This window comes from Macaca nemestrina, chromosome 10 (assembly GCF_043159975.1).
Source record: "Macaca nemestrina isolate mMacNem1 chromosome 10, mMacNem.hap1, whole genome shotgun sequence".
Lineage (NCBI taxonomy): Eukaryota > Metazoa > Chordata > Mammalia > Primates > Cercopithecidae > Macaca > Macaca nemestrina.
This window is the reverse complement of record NC_092134.1, coordinates 53526595-53540536: the sequence shown is the minus strand read 5'-3', so window position 1 is coordinate 53540536 and position 13942 is coordinate 53526595. Positions and strand designations below refer to the sequence as shown.

The window sequence follows — 13942 nt, the reverse complement described above, 5'->3', positions numbered from 1 at the left end:
CACTGCACTCCAGCCTGGGCGACAGAGCCAGACTCAGTCTCAAAAAAAAAAAAAAAAAAAAAAAATGGGAGCCCTTAACATTTACTTTAAATAATTACCATTGTTTAACAGGAAACTGTTATCTGAGCTATCTAAGCACTCATCACAGCAAAACGGGCAGTAAATTCTTCTTGCTAGGTTGTGATGCTTTATACCTATTCTTTAGTTTATTCTACTCTAGAATATCCCATGACTCTAAAACACTTGTCTATCTAGAACATGGTATTGAAAGCTCTAGTGTGTGCTTATTCAGGCTCCAGTTTATAACCACTTTTCTATTGCACTTCTTGTTTTTCTTAGGCTCTAGTTATCTTCAATCACTTTTTATAACACCTCACTTCTATTTTAGGTATTTATTTTCTCAGTTTTCGTGCTTAAGATATTTTATTTTGGCCGGGCGCGGTGGCTCAAACCTGTAATCCCAGCACTTTGGGAGGCCGAGACGGGCGGATCACGAGGTCAGGAGATCGAGACTATCCTGGCTAACACGGTGAAACCCCGTCTCTACTAAAAAATTACAAAAAAACTAGCTGGGTGAGATGGCAGGCGCCTGTAGTCCTAGCTACGTGGGAGGCTGAGGCAGGAGAATGGCGTGAACCCGGGAGGCGGAGCTTGCAGTGAACTGAGATCCGGCCACTGCACTCCAGCCTGGGCAACAGAGCGAGATTCCATCTCAAAAAAAAATTTAAAAAGATATATATTTTTAAAACAAACCCACAGTTGGCTAGATGCAGTTGCTCATGCCTGTAATATCAGAACTTTGGGAGGCCAAGGAAGGTGGATTGCTTGAGTTTAGGAGTTCAAGACCAGTCTGACCAACACAGTGAAACCCTGTCTCTATTAAAAATACAAATATTAGCCAGGTGAGGTGGCATGCGCCTACAGTCCCAGCTCCTCAAGAGGCTGAGGTGGGAGGATCGCTTGGGTCTGGGAGGTTGAGGCTGTAGTGAGCCATGATTGTGTCACTGCACTCCAGTCTGTCTCAAAACAAACAAACAAAACAAACCTGCAGTCATTAGGAGTTTTCCTAATCCCAAGGAATAAAAATCTCCTTTCATGGAATTTATTTACCTCCTATTCCTTTCAAATCCTTAGTTTCTTTTTCTGATGAAGCACATTTCAGCAGGAGTCAGCCCTCTACATCAATATTTCATACCATTCCTCTATCATTTGAGCTCAGTAAAACACAGCTCTAATAATGCCTGTTTGATCACTGCCTAAAGATAATAGAATATAACAAAAATCACATGTGGCATTTTGTGTGTGTGTGTGTGTCCTGCCCAAAGGTACTGAAGAAGTAATCACACATATACACATTAATTTTTAATTATAGTAAAATAAACATAAAAATAATTATTTACCATCTCAACCTTTTTTTTGTTTTCAGAAAGGGTCTCACTCTGTCACCCAGGTTTAAGCACAGTGATGTGATCAGATCACTGCAGCCTCGAACTCCCGGGCTAAAGCGATCCTCCCCACTTAGCTGGGATTACAGGTCTTAACTATTTTTAAGTTTACAGTTCTTAAGTACATTCACACTGTTGTGTAACACATACACAGAGCTCTTTTCATCTTGCAAAAGAACAACTCTGCCCATTAAACAACAACTCCCTTTTCTCCCCTCCTTCCAGCTCCTGACAGCCATCATTCTATTTTCTCTATGAATCTGACTATTCTAGGTACCTCATATATGTAGAATCATTTGTTTTTCTATTTTTGTTTTGGTCACTGGCTTATGTCACTTACCATAAAGTCCTTCATGTTGTAGCGTATGTTGGATTTCCTTCCTTAAGGCTGAATAATATTTCACTGTATGTATATTCCACATTTTATTTATTCATTCATCAATGGACACAGGGTTTGCTTTCATCTTTTGGCTAATATGAATAATTTGTACACCCATGTTTGTACAAATTATTCAAAGAGTTGAGAGTTGTTTTAAATTGTTTTGGGTAGGCTGGGAGTGCTGGCTTATGCCTATAATCCCAGCACTTTGGGAGGCCCAGGTGGAGGATCACCTGAGGACAGGAGGTAGAGACCAGCCTGGCTAACATGGTGAAACCTCATCTCTACTAAAAATACAAAAATATTAGCCAGGCACGGTGGCAGGTGCCTGTAATCCCAGCTACTTGGGAGGCTGAGGCAAGGAGAATCGCCTGAATCCGAGAGGCAGAGGTTGCAGTGAACCCAGATTGCGCCACTGCACTCCAGCCTGGGTGACAGAGCAACACTCTGTCTCAAAAAAGAAAAAAAAAAATCTTTTGGGTAAATTTCTAGAAGAGGAGTTGCTGGATCTGGATCTTTTTTTTTTTTTTTTTTTTTTTTTTTTTTGTTTAGACAGAGTCTCACTCTGTCACCAAGGCTGGAGTACAGTGGTGCAATCTTGGCTCACTGCAACCTCTGCCTCCCGGTTCAAGCAATTCTCCTGCCTCAGCCTCCTGAGTAGCTGAGATTACAGGTGCACACCACCACACCCAGCTATTTTTTGTATTTTTAGTATAGACAGGGTTGCACCATCTTGGTCAGGCTGGTCTCAAACTCCTGACCTCGTGATCCGCCCGCCTCGGCCTCCCAAAGTGCTGGGATTACAGGAATGAGCCATCGCACCCGGCCTGGATCATGTTTTATATATACATACATATATATACACATACACAGCTTTATTAAGATATAATTCACAGCATCTACATAGCATTTAAAGTGTAGAATTAAATGGTTTTTTTAGTAAATGTGAGGAGTGGTGTAACCATCATGACACTCAACTTTAGAATACTCATCACTCTTAAGACTGATGAAACTCTGTGCCCACTAGCAATCACTCCTATCTATAAATGAACATCTCCCAAATTTACATATCCATTTTGTAACTCCAGACTCACATATTCAACAGTTTGGATATCTAACATGCAAAATAAATTTAACATGCCTGAAAATGAAGCCCTAATATTTCCCTATAAAACCTACTCTTCTTATAATCTTCACATCTCAAATAGGAACTTCATCCATCCATTTGTTCAAACCAAAAATCTTAGAGTCTTCTTTTTTTCACACCTTCTAGCTAATGACTCAATAATTCTTTTGGCCAAACCTTCAAAATATACCCATAATCCAACCTCTTTTCATCACTTCATCTACTACCAGTCAAAAATAAATCACCTTGTTTCGTCTGGATTATGGCAATTATTTCCTAACCCTTCTCCTACTTCTGTCCTTGTCTCCCTACAATCTATTTTCAACACAAGAGCCAGAGAGATCCTTTCTAAAACTGTATCAAATCATGTCAGTCCTCTGCCTCAATCCCTCCATTGGCTTCCTATTTCCCTCAGGTTAAAAGCCAAAGTCTTCCCAATGACTCACAAAGCCTTATGTGATATGACCTCCTGCTACTTCTGTGACCTCACCTCCTACCTGCCTCTTCCTCTGCCCTGCCTCTCCAGTCATGCTAGTTTACATGCTGCTTCTCTGCATATACAAGACACCCTCCCATTCGTATTCATTGCTCCCCTTGTCTGGAAGGCTCTTTCCCTAGATCAACATGACTCATTCCCTCATTGTATTCACATCTCAGCTTAAATGACCCCTTATCAGTGAGCCTTCCTGACCACACTATTTAACTTTGCAATGTGCCACTTACCCTGTGCACTTTCTATCCCCTTTGCCTGCATTATTTTGCTTCAAAACTTTTACTTCCACATAATTTTATGCCTGATCCTGTTGTTTCTGACATTTAACTTTAAAAATACTTAAAAGATAGAGTTGAGAATATTCTAGAAAACAGAATCATACTATACTACTGTTTTGCAAGCTGAGTTCATTCTTTTCATTCAATTATGATTGTCCTTCAACGTCAATAAATATTTTTGCTGGAAAACTACCATATTCTTTCTAAAACATTTTTTCCATTTAGGTTGCTTTTTATTTTACCTTGCCGATTAACTTCATTTTGAAGTAGCTCTTCCATTGCCTCCTCCTCCGCAATATCTAAAGGTGTGTCTCCTTCACTGTTGACAGCCCCTACATGTGCTCCCTGACCAATCAAAAACCTGTAAAACCAAAGAGAAAATAGTTAAGCAAAAGATATCATTGAAATAAAACTAAATGCATAACCAGTGAGGAAAGTTCCTATATAAATCAGCAATAAAAGACAGTATACACATTATTTAAATTTTAAAAAACTATCAGGCCGTGCGCAGTGGTTCACGCCTCTAATCTCAGCACTTTGGGAGTCCAAGACTGGCAGATCACGAGGTCAGGAGATCAAGACCATCCTAACATGGTGAAACCCTGTCACTACTAAAAATACAAAAAATTAGCTGGGCGTGGTGGTGGGCGCCTGTAGTCCCAGCTACTCAGGAGGCTGAGGCAGGAGAATGGCGAGAACCCAGGAGGTGGAGCTTGCAGTGAGCTGAGATCATGCCACTGCACTCCAGCCTGGGCAACAAAGCGAGACACTGTTTCAAAAAAAAAAAAAAAAAAAAAAAACTAGAGCATGTTTCTTTTTTATATTTATATTTCCTAATTTTTCTATAATGTACACGTTGCTTTACCAATCCAAAAATGTTAATTTTTAATAATAATTAGGAAGTATTTCATAAAAATGTGAATTTTTAATAATAATTAGAAAGTCTCATAGGATCCACCTCCACTGAGACTTTTCATTATCTCCATATGGACTGGTTTCCTTAAATATTTTGATAAGTGCATTCCAATATAATTGGCTTCTGCGTACTCTGTATTTTATTTTAAGCATCCAAAACACAATTCTAAGAAAGTATCTATAGGCTTCATCAAACCTGACAAAGGGATTCATATACAAAAAGGTTATTAATCTCTTTAATCATGTCAACAGCACATCTCCCAGAGTCATCTACTGAATGATGTAACTAACCAACTATTACCTAAGTCAATTTATTTTATTTTATTTTATTTTTTTGAGACGGAGTCTCGCTCTGTCGCCCAGGCTGGAGTGCAGTGGCACGATCTCGGCTCACTGCAAGCTCCGTCTCCGGGGTTCACGCCATTCTCTTGCCTCAGCCTCCCGAGTAGCTGGGACTACAGGCGCCTGCCACCACGTTCGGCTAATTTTTTTTTTTTTTTTTTGTATTTTTAGTAGACACGGAGTTTCACCGTGTTAGCCAGGATGGTCTTCATCTCCCGACCTTGTGATCTGCCCGCCTTGGCCTCCCAAAGTGCTGGGATTACAGGTGTGAGCCACCGCGCCTGGCCTACCCAAGTCAATTTCTAACTTAAAAAATTTCTGAATGGCTCTACCATGCTAGGAGAAAAGATAACGTACGGCCCTCATTGATCTGGCCTTGTCTTCTTTTTCAGCCTCCTTCTTCTTCCTGCCTGTATCACAGTTTAGGTGCCAACAATAGAGAACTACTTGTAGTTCTAGATTAAACCATTTTCTTTGGGTATCCCTGGTTATATTTTTCCTTATATAAAGAATGGGTCTTTTTCTTTATGTTCCTAACCAATTTAGCTCCTTCATATTTAGACTACATAAAAATATTCTAATTATAAAAGTTTAAACAAAAAGTACATGTCCACAGAGGCAAAAAAGAACTCCTTTATACCTTTCCTACTATTATGTTCCCTCCCCCAGAGATAAACACTATCAACAGTAGGGCAAAAATCTTCCCAATACCTCTGCCATAAATTTATATGTGTGTAAACATATACACACTATCACTTTTGGGGTTCTTTTTGTAAAGCACAAATTAATGAGATTATTCTAAATGAAGTATAATGTAACTCTTCCCTTCTAACACCTGAAAAATATTCCACAGTATGTCTGGTTCATACCTTCATTTAATACTATTCTCTTAACAGATGTGCACTTAAATAGTTGAAATTAACAATTTTTAAAAAATTTTCCCAACATCATGAAAATAAAACATTTTGTCACTGCTTTAATTTATATTTCCTGATTACACATGAGACTGAAAATATTTAGATATATTTACTGGCATTTGTATTTCCCCTTTGGTGAACTGCTTATTTACATTCTTTGCTGGTATTTCAAATGTATTCATTAATTCAACCAATATTTATGGAGTGTCTAGTATGACTCTGGCACTATGTTACATACCAGGAATATAAAGGTAAAGAAAAAGAAACACAGAACTTCCCTTCAAAAAGTTTATAGTCTGGTAAGACAGTCACATTAAATACACAAATAAATGTAAAGCTGTGGTAGGTCCTATATCAGAATTAGATGGTGTCTAGGATTAACAGGAAAGATGGATTTAGTGAAGTCAGAAAAAGGATTCTCTGATGATTATGTAGGCACTAACAAAAGAGAACAGAAGAGCAATGTGCTGTAGGTGAGAAAGAACAAAATAACGTCCTGTGATAGGAAGAATGTATAGCTGGATGGAGGCCCAGTTCATTTTCCTTAGAATAAATGAAATAATTGATCAATCTCTATATCTTTTACACACACACACACACACCCTCCCTCTAACAGTGGTTACCTCTAAGAGATAGAAGAAGAGAGATTTGTATTGGTTGTTTTGTGTGTTAACCAAGTTTGCTGTAATAAGTTTGTTCTGGACATGTGTATCTGATCACAAAAATGGCTACTGTACCATTTTGTAGTTTCATGTTTTACATTTAAAAATATGTTGTAAAAGTTCTATGATCTTTATGGAAATTCTACAAACAGAAGTTAGACTTGAGGTATTTTTTTCTGTTTTTGTAGTTTTGAAAATGTATATAAAACTAAAAGAGTATTTCCTCATATACTACAAATAAATAAATGAGTCTAAAGCAGAAAGGTAAGATATAGTGGAGTCTTGCTGTGCTATGCTCCGAGAGAATACGTAATTATTCTCCTAGGCAAAATTCCAAACAATTAGGAATATTTACATAAAAATACATCTATTCTGCTTGGGTATCAGAAATCATTCAAAGGATACAAAGATTGAGAATAAAAGGAGTATCTCAGAATAGCTACAGAGCTTGAAGTACAGGAAGCAGAGTTTCAAGGAAATACTAGGTCAAAGCCAAATACAGATAATACAGAATTTATATAAACAGGAAGGATGTTAAGAGAAACTAACAGAGTAAAGTACCAAAACTGCTGGCAGGAAGCAGGGTTCGAAGCAATCCTTGAGCCAAAAGATTAGGTATGTGTGTATGTACCTATGTATGTATGTATTTATGCATGCATACACACAATTCACAAACTTCTCCTGCACTCCAGAACTATTACTTGCAAATGTAAATGTTACAAAGGCACATTTGAAAAAATAATAATAAATAATAATAAACAAAACCTCACAGATTGATTAATCCTATGGTGGATTAATTCTTATCTACCATAAATAACCTCCAAAAGCAATTCAAAGGTTGGATGAGTGAAAAAAGCAGAAACTTTTATGCTCTGCAGACTTCGGATTCAGTTCCCACCTCTGCCTGTTGACACCTGTATGACATTCAAAGATATAGTTGAGAATAATACATTATAGTTATGTATTATTTAGTTATAAGTTATATATATATACCTTAAACAACTAAAATCTAATTTACAAAATTACAGGGCAATGGGAAGTTTAAATGAGTTAAAAATAAAATTAAAGTACTATCTGTTGTCATATATAAAATTATCACATTTAGAAAGCAATGTTTCACTTTGGTAGGCCAAGGTGGGCAGATCACCTGAGGTCAGAAGTTTGAGACCAGCCTGGTCAACATAGCAAAACCCCAACTCTACTAAAAAAATACAAAAAAATTAGCTGGGCGTGGTGGTGCACACCTGTAATCCCAGCTACTTGGAGGCTGAGACAGGAGAATCGCTTGAACCCAGAAGGCAGAGGTTGTAGTGAGCCGAGATTGTGCCACTGCATTCCAGCCTGGGTGACAGGGCTAGACTCGATGTTTCAAAGGGTGGTGGGGGGGGGGGAACAAAAAAGAAAGCAATGTTTAAGATAATGTGAAGAAAACTACAGGTATCTGGAATATGAGAATTTCACTTTGAGAGACCCTGGAGATACTGAAAACAGACATCTAGATTTCCTTCAGAACAAAAGCTGGGGTATTAGAAGCTACTTGTGTGGCTGTTAATTAGGAAAAATATGCCATACTTATTCTAAGATTCCTTGGAAAGAAAAAAAAAACAGATTTCACATAGGTATTCCAAACTGAAAGTCAGAAGATTGAGTTACTTTTCAAATGAATAACCCTATTGAGTGCTTCAAGGTAACGAAAATCAGGCCTATATTTTCTTAACAATAGTTAATAATTTCCTTAAGCAATTCAAAGGTAGTCAACGTAAGAGATGCCACCTAGTACAGGATGAAATTCTTTTTTATCTTTATTTTTGAAGAGACAGTCTCATTCTGTTGCCCAGGCTAGAGTGCAGTAGTGCAATCATAGTTCATTGTAACCCTGAACTCTTAGGCTCAAGCCATCCTAACTGCTTCAGCCTCTCTAGTTGCTAGGAATACACAAACATACTACCACATCCAGCTAAACTAAAAAAAAAAAAAAAAATTTTAGGGATGGGGTCTCCCCATGTTGCCCAGGCTGGACCCAAACTCCTGGCATTATGCAATCCTCCTACCTTGGCCTCTCAAAGTGCTGGGATTACAGGTGTGAGCCACCGGGCCCAACCATGAAATTCTTAACAAATTGTAGAAATGAAAAATGGTAATCTGACAGATTTAACTGAGATGTATAATAGTCTAGAAACTCAGATTTGGTCATTTTAGATAGATAAATGAGTAAGCTTCCAAATCAAGACATGATCCAAAAGAATTTTTACAAAATTATTTATGTGCTAACTGGAAAATCTAACAAAAGGTGTAAAGTTAACAAAGCTATTGGTTGCAATGTCAATATGGTATATTAGATAAACAGGTGAGATTCTGTGTTAACTGACTTTGGAAGACAAATTTTGATAGTCTCCACTCTCTTCTGAGTTTTGTCAAAAACCAAACCACAGAAGCAAACATTTAAGAAAAGGAAATAGCTCATTTAAAAATTCTGATCTCTTAAGAAAAAATTTAAGAAAAACTTTGTCTTTAAATTAGAAGGTAATGAGAACTTAGTGAAGAGAGACAAAGAAAGCAACTTTATCAGCAAGAGCTAAATATATTTAGTGTCCAAATTTAACGTGTATTTTCTTATTCAGTTGATATGGCTTGGCTCTATGTCTCCACCCAAATCTGATACTGAATTGCAATTCTCAGTGTTGCAGGTGGGACCTGGTGGGAGGTGACTGGATCATGAGGGGTGGTTTCTAATGTTTTAGCACCATCCTCTTAGTGCTGTCTTGTGATAAGAGTTCTCACGAGATACGGCTGTTTCAAAGTGTGTAGCACCTCCCTCTTTGCTCTCTTTCTCTCTCTTGCTGGCCATATGAAGATGTGCTCACCTCCCCTTTGCCTTGTGCCATAATTCTAAGTTTCCTGAGGCTTCCCCTGCCATGCTTCCTGTACAGCCTGTGGAACTGTGAGTCAATTATGCCTCTTTTCTTCATAAACTACCCAGTCTCAGGTAGTTCTTCATAGCAGTGTGAGACTGAACTAATACATTACTGTAGAAAAAGTAGTATCAAAAAGTTATCTTAACCAATATAGAAAGTTTTAAAAATCAGAAAGTCAGCAAAATAGCATTGTAATAGTTACGCTTCTTGAAAATCTGAATAAATTACTCAAAGCCATTCTAGGAGAAATTATGAAAACTAAGCTATCTGAACTATTCAAAGATTAAGCAGAACATTACACTACTAACTTCAGAAATAAATGCTATTTTCATTAGCAAGTCTCTGAGCAACAAAATGCACAGTAGTAAATAATCTTATGAGTCATTAGTGGAAATGGACATTCCCATTTTCTCTTGGAAGTTCTATATCCCAGTGAAAGATACTGTGTAACATTATGAATCCAAACAAAAGTTCTGACCTCAGACCTTTGAAAGTTTTCTTAAAAATGACAGTTCTTTTCTATCAGTACTTAACAAAAGTGATATGTGGTCTCCATGATTTCTGATGAGCAATCTGCTGTCATTCAAACTGTTTAGCCCCCCTCAAGTATAGTTTCTAATTTCTTTCAAGATCTTTTAATCTTTAATTTTCAAAAGTCTGCATATGGCATGTCTTAGTATGGACTGCTTTGGTTTACCCTGTTATGAATTTGCTAGGTTTCTTAAATCTGCAGGTTTACGTCTTTTGCCAAATTTGGGAAAAGTTTTCAGTGATCATTTCTTTGAATACTTTTCCAGCCACGCCCTCTTTCTCCACTTCTTCAGAGGGATCTGATGGCACAGATGTTTGCTCTTTTGTTACAGTCCCTGAGGCTCTGTTCACTTTTAGCCTATTTTCTCTCTGCTGTTCAGATTTGGCAATTTCTATTGTTCTATCAGTTTACTGATTCATTCTTCTATTTCCTCCATTCTGCTATTGAGCCTATCATCCATTGAAGTTTTTAATTTAGTTACTGGATTTTTCAGCTCTAAAATTTCTATTTGGTTCTTCATATCTTCTATTTATTTCTTTGCATACTATTTATTTGCTAAGACTTTCTATTTTTTCATTTGTTTCAGGCATGCTCATTCATAATTGCTTGTTGAAACATTTTAAGATAGCTGGCTTTATAATCTTTGCCAGATAATTTTAGTATCTGCTATCCTGGCGTTCATCTCTATTAATTGTCTTTTTTCACTCAATTTGAGGTCTTCTGGGTTCCTGGTATGACAATTTTTTCTTTTTCTTTTTTTTTAATTTATTTTTTGAGACAGGGTCTCACTCTGTTGCCCAGGTTGGAGTGCAGTGGCTTAATCACAGCTCACTACAGCCATGGCCTCCCCAGCTCAAGTGATCCTCCTACCTGAGCCTTCCGAGCAGCTGGCATTACAGGCATGTGCCATCAGGCCTGGTTAATTTTTTTTTTTTTTTTTTTTTGGTAGAGATGAGGTTTCGCGATGTTGCGCAGGCTGGTCTCAAACTCCTAGACTCAGGCAATCCACCCACCTTTGCCTCCCAAAGTGCAAGGATTACAGTTGTGAGCTACCACACTCAGCCAGAGAATTTTCAATTAAAATCTGCGCACTTTGGGTATTATAAGACTCTAGATCTTATTTAAATTTTCTGTATTGGTTGGCTTTGTTTGATCTTGCTCCAGCAGATGAAGGTGGGGAGGTGTCATCTCATTTCAGCAAGGTGGGGGTAGATGTTCAGGTTCCCCACTTGCCTTCCATTTACACTACAGATGGGGCAGCTTCTTGATTCCCCTGGGTTGGGTGGGAGTCCTGACTCTCCACTATACCTCCACTGACATGTCTCTGGCTGAGAAGCTACTGCTCCCATGTAGCCTCTACTAATACCCCTGGGTGCTGGGGGTGGGGGTGCGTGGGTAGAGAAAAGCCTTTTTACTGCTTAGAAGTAGTGAAAGCGGCCGGGTGCGGTGGCTCAAGCCTGTAATCCCAGCACTTTGGGAGGCCGAGACGGGCGGATCACGAGGTCAGGAGATCGAGACCATCTTGGCTAAGCCGGTGAAACCCCGTCTCTACTAAAAAATACAAAAAACTAGCCGGGCGAGGTGGCGGGCGCCTGTAGTCCCAGCTACTCAGGAGGCTGAGGCCGGAGAATGGCGTAAACCCGGGAGGCGGAGCTTGCAGAGAGCTGAGATCCGGCCACTGCACTCCAGCCTGGGCGACAGAGCGAGACTCCGTCTCAAAAAAAAAAAAAAAAAAAAGAAGTAGTGAAAGTATTCATTCTCCAATAGGACTCCTCTGATGCCACTTAGCAGGGAAGGGCAGAAGCTCCTCTTTACTCCCAAATAAAAGTAGAAGTTTTGGCTTCCCACATGGTCTCCAGTTACACTACAAGTTGGGGAAGGGCTAGTTAACCATTCTATGGGAATTAAAGTCCCAACTCTGTACCTGGCCTAATCTGACACAATTCCAGTGGAGGTGTTAGGGTGCCTCATTGCAGCTTGGTGAGGATGGAAATCTAGGATCCCTACTTGGCCTTTGCTGGTATGAGTGTGACCAGTGTTTTTTTCTGTGGTGCTTGGCTGAAGTAGAATGGTTATTCTCAAAAAGTTTTCTGTCTTGCTAGGGTGTCCCTCTACCAGTATTTAAAAGATTGGACTTTTGCTGCCACTTTTTTGTCTGTGGCCATTGCACTTCTGGGTTATCAGCTTCTTCAGCTCTAATTATGGAATATATGAGGCTAAAAAAAAAGGCAGGGAACTACTGCTGTGTCATTATTTGGGTCCTGAGATCCCTAGCTCCTCTGCCTTATTCTCTCCACCTTTCAGAGTCTTCTTGTGTTTTACATATAAGATTCAGAGTTTTTAGTTGTACTCAGCATGTAGTAAAATTAATTTTACCAATAACAAAGACGAGGCTAACACTTAGGAGAGAAATTAATCTATTTGTGAAATGTGGCACCTAGATTGTCATTTATAAAAGACAAATTCACAATTAGGGAAAGTGTTTACATTTTCTTCATAAAGTAACTCTTAAACATAGGAAATGCTCAAGACAGAACCTCTCTCTCATTTTTTTCCCCAGAGAATTGATTCTAAACCTCTTCAATCATACATTAACTCTTTAAAACCATGTATTTATTAAAAACACTTACATGCCTTAAACATAGGAAATGCTCAAGACAGAACCTCTCTCTCAATTTTTCCCCAGAGAATTGATTCTAAACCTCTTTAATTATATATTAACTCTTTGAAACCACATATTTGTTTGTTAAAAACCCTTACGTGCCCTAGCATCTCACTTTATACTGCAACTTCCAATTCTCGGAGGCGAAAGTACTACTTACTGTTTAACAATTCTAAGATGCGCATTTCCTACACATTTTAATATCACTGAAATCTTCTACAATCAATGAATCTTAAAATCAGTGACTTTGTATAAACTGATGTTGGCCAGATGGCAGATTTGACTGGGTTGTCATTATCATCCACATGTGGCACCAGTCACAGCTATTTGTATTGTTTTCACTGCAGTTGAGTTATGTGTGTTGTTGGAACCATATTTGTTGACCTTAACTATTATATAAAATTTCTTCTGGATGTTGTCTGAAAACTTTTTGTTGACAACTTTATGGTAAGATCAAGAAAGTGCCAACATCAAAGCTTGCAGAATGCCTATCAATGACGCAGAAGAAAATCCCAAGCAAGTAATGTTATATAACAATACTCTAAGTAGCACAGAGAATGATGCTGTGTGTGGGTGGCAGAAGAGGGGGCTGGGGGAAATTATGGGATACAAATAAATACTGAACCATACTTTTATTTAATTTTTAAAATCGGTATTTATGATGTTACAATGATGGCACCTTAGATCTGATGAAATCCAGTATGAGCATTATAAATATATCCAAAATATTTCTGGCTTCCTACTGTACTTTTTCCATTGATAGCTCAAATTAGACCAATCTAAATTAACATTCTACTACACTGTCTGCCTCTTCTTCAGCTTCCCCTAATTCCGCTCTTTAGATCCCTTAATAAGTTTAATGGCATCATTTTCCCAATGACAAAGGCTAGAAAGAGAGGAAGAATAGTGTAGTGTCTAAAGTGCACATTTGAAAAGTTAAGACTGTGTAGGTTCAAACTCTAGCTCTGCCACATATTTTGTGTGACTTCTCTCTATGACTCAGTCTCTTCATCTATAATTTTTTTTTTTCTTTCCTTTTTTTTTTTAGAGACGGGGTCTCATCCTGTGGCTCAGGCTGAAGTGAACAGATGCAATCAGTTTACTGCAGCCTCAAACTCCTGGGCTCAAACGATCCTCCCACCTCGGTCTCCCAAGAAACTAGGCCTACTGACATGCACCGCCAGGCCCAGATAATTTTTTTGTTGTTGGCAGAGATGGGGTAGCTATATTGCCGAGGCTGGTCTATAACTGTTGGCCTTAAGCAATCCTCCCACCT

At 38.5% G+C, this 13942-nt stretch overlaps 1 protein-coding gene across 9 annotated transcripts in view; it reads right to left on the bottom strand.

Annotated features, from left to right (window-relative positions):
* LOC105473304 (protein phosphatase 1 regulatory subunit 12A) overlaps positions 1-13942 on the bottom strand; it is a 159338-nt gene that overhangs the window by 68585 nt on the left and 76811 nt on the right. For all 9 annotated transcript variants that reach the window (XM_011727045.3, XM_011727042.3, XM_024790176.2 and 6 more), the window contains exon 3: positions 3964-4082. In XM_011727045.3, the coding sequence (XP_011725347.1) occupies positions 3964-4082 (119 nt within the window). The remainder of the gene's footprint in view (positions 1-3963; positions 4083-13942) is intronic.